This window comes from Cucurbita maxima, unplaced genomic scaffold (genome assembly GCF_002738345.1).
Source record: "Cucurbita maxima cultivar Rimu unplaced genomic scaffold, Cmax_1.0 Cma_Scf00008, whole genome shotgun sequence".
Lineage (NCBI taxonomy): Eukaryota > Viridiplantae > Streptophyta > Magnoliopsida > Cucurbitales > Cucurbitaceae > Cucurbita > Cucurbita maxima.
The window spans coordinates 3,922,655-3,928,559 of record NW_019272024.1 but is presented as its reverse complement, the minus strand read 5'-3'; the positions used below and the strand labels follow the sequence as shown (position 1 = coordinate 3,928,559).

General features: G+C 37.1%; 2 protein-coding genes across 5 annotated transcripts in view; one reads left to right on the top strand and one right to left on the bottom strand.

The window, feature by feature from the left end:
- LOC111483136 (probable glycosyltransferase At5g03795) overlaps positions 1 to 2,139 on the bottom strand; it is a 9,274-nt gene extending 7,135 nt beyond the window's left edge. Inside the window, exons 1-3 of one of the 2 annotated variants that reach the window (XM_023129277.1) lie at positions 1,772 to 2,139; positions 1,390 to 1,686; positions 903 to 1,189 (exon numbers count right to left, since the gene is read on the bottom strand). In XM_023129277.1, coding sequence (XP_022985045.1) covers positions 903 to 1,189; positions 1,390 to 1,686; positions 1,772 to 2,125 — 938 coding nt within the window. In that variant the 5' untranslated portion in view covers positions 2,126 to 2,139. The remainder of the gene's footprint in view (positions 1 to 902; positions 1,190 to 1,389; positions 1,687 to 1,771) is intronic. The other variant, XM_023129278.1, reaches the window with a different exon arrangement.
- A 1,168-nt stretch (positions 2,140 to 3,307) lies between these two features.
- LOC111482970 (cytochrome c1-2, heme protein, mitochondrial) overlaps positions 3,308 to 5,905 on the top strand; it is a 6,203-nt gene continuing 3,605 nt past the window's right edge. The window contains exons 1-3 of one of the 3 annotated variants that reach the window (XM_023129020.1): positions 3,308 to 3,486; positions 4,626 to 4,696; positions 5,092 to 5,306. In XM_023129020.1, the coding sequence (XP_022984788.1) occupies positions 4,640 to 4,696; positions 5,092 to 5,306 (272 nt within the window). In that variant the 5' untranslated portion in view covers positions 3,308 to 3,486; positions 4,626 to 4,639. Of the gene's footprint in view, positions 3,487 to 3,838; positions 3,991 to 4,033; positions 4,054 to 4,625; positions 4,697 to 5,091; positions 5,307 to 5,905 lie in introns of those variants that run through there. The other 2 variants (XM_023129021.1, XM_023129022.1) reach the window with 2 other exon arrangements.

The following is a 5,905-nucleotide window of genomic DNA, read 5'->3' as shown; positions in this document are numbered from 1 at the left end:
TTTTTTTTTTTTTTTTTTTTTTTTTTTTTTTTTTTTTTTTTTTTTTTTTTTTTTTTTTTTTTTTTTTTTTGCTTCACCAGCGGTTTACCGTCAATAAGTTCCACAACTCAGCTTTTCTTGAATAACTACCTAGCAGGTACCCTAAATAACTATGTTTTTCAGGAATTATCACCTCGCAGATTATCCAAATGGTTCACCACCAGGTCTATCAGTTACGAGAAGAATCAATGGTAACAGAACTCGCTTAATCCAGGATTAATCTAAGTACATCCCTCCTCCAATGAAGTTAATATTTATCCTGTCAATGAACATTCTAATTCATTATTATGTTCAACTAATATCACCCAACAATATATGAAATGAGAACTAGTTTCTCGAAGTTTGAAGAAATTATGCTTAGCCTCTATGTAAGAACCTGAAAAAATTAACTAATTATATGGGAGGGCGTTTTATTTAGAGAGAAAGCATAAAATTCTATAAACAGCCGAATTTAAATTTACGTAGGTTGCGGGGTTACTTTTCAGATCCTTTTGTAGGATTGGAATACCAAGGAGCCAAGAAAAGGCAATGATACACCCGGGTAGAGAAAAAAATGCGTGGTTAATTATTGCATATTATCCCTTGTCATGAATAAATTGTTAAGCCTTATGCCCTTGAGCAAAATCATGCAAAAGATAGTCATAATTTTTTCTTTCCATCCGACTTCTGATTCTGAAGGCAGTATAAACCAAAAATATAGAAACGAGATCCATGCATTGAGGATAAAGATCAAAATTCAAACAAGTAGTATAACTAAAGCCAGATTTAGGTTGTAATGCCCAACAAAATAGTGTTCTGTCACTATCCACTTCTTTGAAGGGAAGCAAATGGAGAGTATAACTGAAACGTATGAAATCTTTTACCTATTTTCTGTATCATTTCCTCCAGCTGGAAGAGCAAATGGCTGCAAGACTTGAGGAAGAGCAACATCCTTGTGGGGAATGAATCCAACGTCATAGCTAGGAGAGCAAACAACTCGAATTGCGTTCTTTATAAGAAAAGGCAATCCTTCAGAAGCTCTCACACCAACATCATGACAAGTGACAAAAAAGTGATCCGCACCCAAGGTTCTGTTCCAGTAAGGATACTTGGATATCAAGCTTTCGACATAATTTTGGACAATTATCGTCATATTCTCGTAGGATGTGCCCTTCATTGTATCCATAAACACCATAGTTTATAAGCCAAAGGGGAAATTAACAAGTCCATTTCACAACTCACATTCCTCCAAACCCAATAGTTGTAGCAACACAAGTAACAAAGCAAGAAGCTACAAATCAACACTCGCCACTAGTAACCAAATTTCTGGTTGATAAGAACAGCCCAAAAAAGACGGGATGAGAACCATACCTTGCCTCGCATCTTATGGCATGAGATCGGAATGAAAAAGAAGTGTGCCTGATCCGGATCTTCAGTGCGGAAGCGACTCTCTCTAATATTCTGAAAGAAGTAACCCTCACTTGCATACTTGCCAGTGAGCTTCCTGGGAGTCTGGTAAAAAGTATTGGGATCGCCATCTGGGTATATATAAACCTTGAATTTCCTCTCCATCTCCGCGTAATTCAACCGAAAAACCTCAGGAGAGTGATACACATCCGAGATCTCGTCATCTGCAGCATCCTCGAGGCCTCCCAACTTAACGGGCAGCTTCGGAATGAAAATCCGAAATCCATAAGCATAAATCAGAGGGAAAAAAAGAGGTGAACAATGCGAAATGGAGAGAATGGCGTACCTGAGAGGGAGAGGAGGAAGCGGACGAGTGAAGCGAAGTGAATGAGAGATAAGTGAGGGAGAGGAGGGTGAGAACGGCGAGAGTAAGGAGAGAGGCCCGGAGAGAGCAGAGACGAGAAGAAGAGGAGGAGGCGAGTTGAAAGGGGTGCTTAATAACTGACATTACTGGAGAAACAGAGAAGCGCAGTGGAAGCGTGAGGCTGTGGAGGAGACCGGCGGCGAGAATGTGTGGCCGGCGGTAGCGGAGACGGCGGAGAAGGCGGAGAAAGCGAATGGGGTTCCGATTCGGGTTTGGGTATGGACGATTGGGGATGGCATTGATAATTGTTTTCTTATACATCTGAGTAAAGTTCATAAAAATCAAGCACATCAATATCACACATGTGATTCGTTAGGTATTCCATTCTAATTTTATATCATTAGCAGTTATTTTTTGCTTTTTTTTTTTTTTTTTTACAATTTTAAAATTAATACATAAATATGAAATATTATTGACCTTTGTGGATGAAATAAATGGTGGTTAATTAAGTTTTGTCAAGAACCCTCGAGCATAGACAAGTTCAAGCAAGAACACACCAAATCTATATTGAAGTCGAGTAAAAATTCGAGTATCTATTGAGTTAGGCGAGCTTGGCTTGAGATAGAGGGTGTTAGATGCTAGGAGGAATCAAAGCAATACGTCCTAGTGTTGAATCAAGGGAAAAGAGGTCAAAACGAGGGTTTAGGCTTGAAATTGAAGGTAAATTTCGTGTCGTACCTTGATGCTTTTGAAGTTCGATATCTCGATTTTATATATTCGTTAGGAGTAGAACTACACTTATCAAGAAGAAACCAGAAAGAAATAATCATGGTAAAAAGAAAAATCGAGCTCAAAACATATCGGAAGTTTCCATAAAAGTTTTAGAAATTTGTAAACCCGTGAGATTGAAAATTCATGATTTACTTCTGTTTTATTCGGTAAAATGTTTTAATAACAATCTCCCAATAGTGTTACAATTATGTTATTTTTTTTTAATGAATTATTTTGTAAGAACTTCGGTTTAAATTAGCCAACACTTAATTGATTACTTGCCATAGTTCAGAGTTACCCTTATGTTGAAGGTTGTTCGAGCTTTTTCTAAGAGTATGACATAGGTTATTTAGTGCCTGATGCTGGAACATTGGCTCGAGGTATTTTCTCTATCCCTTCTTACCCTGAAAAAATAGGGGCACCTTGCGTCCTTGAACCGATAACCATTTTTCAACTAATCTAGCTTCTCCGTCCCTCGGGATCAACAAGGGGTAGTACAGGAATATTCACATGTTGTCCATAGACTACGCCTTTCAACTTGATCTTAGGCCTTGACTCACCTTCCATAAACATTTTATTAATACAATAAAAGTATAGTAAATATTTAAAAAAGAAAAAGAAATTGATATTATGAACAAATCAACTATAGCCACGAACACAAAACATGGCCCACTGCCCAGCCCACTCTCCCCAGCTTTTTTTTCGCAGTCCTATTTTTCTGTTAAAAAAAAAAAAAAAAAAAAAAAAAAAAAAACTAACTAGGGCTTTCATTTCACCTTCTTCTTCTTCTTCACAAATTTCTCCCTTTCTCACCCGAGATCTGGTTTCTCGCTCTCTTACTTGGAGATTTTCTGCGTTTCGTTTCTCTGTCCATTTCCAGTTCTTGCATTGGCGCTTCTCTCGTTTGTCTGTTCGATTTGCATTGGGTAAGTTCCTTTCTCACTCTGTATCTAGTTTCTGCATCTTTGCTTTTCATCAGTTTTTGGGAAATCATGTGAACGCATTTAGCGCTCCTCTCTTTGATCTGTTTTTATTATTTTTATCCTACGAGTGTAAGTTTCTGTTCCTCTTTAGCTTATGGTTCGGTCATGGCGATGGCTGCCAGCCTAAGTTTTTGTTCACCGAATAATTTTGATTTCCCCGTTAATTCGGTCTGAATTTGGAAGAATCCTGATTGAATATTACCGTCTCTCACTGTTCAAGTGTCCATCAGATTTCACCTTACCGATCGGTTCAGCTAGTTTAATGTAATATGAAATCTCGAACCAATTGGGCCAAGCGAAGGCTACTCGCCATGGGAGCCCATCCAACACTGTTGGGCCAAGCAGGCACCTCTGACTTTTAAACCATAGGCATCACCCCCTCATTTTTTTCCTCGTCTCAGCTGCAAATTTCTAAGGACTTCTACTCGGATCTCTGAGCTTCGACAGGTTATTTGACCCTTCTGCGCACACCTTCTGTATTTCCAGCGCCGATAATCCCCATTGGATCACGTTATTAATCTTTTTCTTATGTATTTTTTGTTCCTTCTTCATTATCTGATTTTCTCCATGGATCTAAGCTTTCTCCTCCTCTTTGTTTTAACTTTTCGGGCTAGGTTTTATGTCTGTAGCTTTCATTTTTTGTGATTCTCTCTACACCTTTGTGATAGAATAATTTTGGCAATTCTTTCGTGTGAAAGTGTATGTTCCACGACAAGGGGTTTTGATTTGTTTTGAATGTTGATACGTATAAGATTGGGTTCTAAGCTTTAATAGTTTGTCAAGATGGTTAAAAAATTGGATTTTTTCTTACACTGAAATTGATAATTCCGTTATATTTCTACAAACATATTTGGTTGCATTTATTCTGTAATTAGTAGATTTTTTTTTATTTGAAGTAGGTGTGTATGCACTTTCTTCCTTTATTTTCGTCTTGAAGTTATCAGTTATGTAATTTGTGGTCAATACATCTTGTTTATTGATTCTCTCTTCTCACTCTCTGTAATTATTGGAGCAGTGTATATGTTTTTTAGGTTCTCCATTCTTACTAATTTTGTCTTCATTTCTTTGTGAATAATTTGTAGAACTCGTAACTGAAATGGCTGGGGGAGGAATGATCCGGCAGTTGCTGAGGAAATTTCCATCTCAATCTTCAGTAAGCACTTTAAGCTTGTTATTCCTTGTCTTAAACAATAAGGATCAGCTTTGAAACCATGAGAATCAACATTAAATGACATATACTTCTTCCATTAAGCTTGGAGGTCAAATCCTCACACCCCACATTTGTTGTACTAAAAAAAAAACAAAGGGATAAGCATTTTAACTAAGTTTGCTATTTTTCGAGCACTTAATAAATGTTAGAAAATTTATATAAATAGTTTTTATAATTCTTGACCTTGGGAACAGTCTTGGTGTCACCAGTATTTATGTTTAGGAGGTGAATTAGCCGTAGTTATGAGAGAACCATTTCCATATACTTGATCAGTGACACCATTTTTAGCATGTTTAGATTAGCTGATAATTAGTTGTGGTTGTTGCTTGCTTGTGCAGACCCCTCCATTGACCTCATCCCTTATTTCAAAGAATGAGGAAGCTGGCTTTGCTGGGATGAACTCTTTTAGAAGGCTTGCTCTCCTTGGAGCAGGCATTTCTGGGTTTTTCAGTTTCGCAACTATAGCATCTGCTGATGAGGCAGAACATGGCTTGGAGTGCCCAAACTATCCCTGGCCTCACCAGGGCATCTTGAGTTCATATGATCATGCTTCGTAAGATATGACGACTTTTCACTTTTTCCTTGCTTTATAAAACCGTCTGAATTTTTGAGCCCACATATACTTCATCAGCAGTCTCACAATTGTTACCTGAGTGTTTTACCCCTGCTATACAATGTTATGCACATTTTATTAATGGATTTCTTTCTTATTCAGTTCATTTAGATGGATTGTACTATAGGTACAGCAGTTATTATATCATTCCCATGTTTGACATGAAGTCGACTTCTCATTCATGCTAGTCATTGATGATTGATCTATCTGGAAATAGATAAATGGCTCATGTCATAACAAATTAATGGCCTTCTTATGTCGTCTTGAAGTAGATGGGCTCATCCATGCCTGTCCTTGGTCATTGAACTATTTAGAAACTTTACATTACTGGACACCCCAGGCTTAGACTGTGCATATTTGATCATCATCATCATGTTACTCTTACCCTTATTGTTGTTTTTTCTTTTATCATCATCATCATGTTACTCTTACCCTTATTGTTGTTTTTTCTTTTATCATCATCATCTTCTTGTTCCTTATAGTGGAATGGTAAAAAAAAAAAAAAAAAAAAAAAAAAAAAAAAAAAAAAAAAAAAAAAA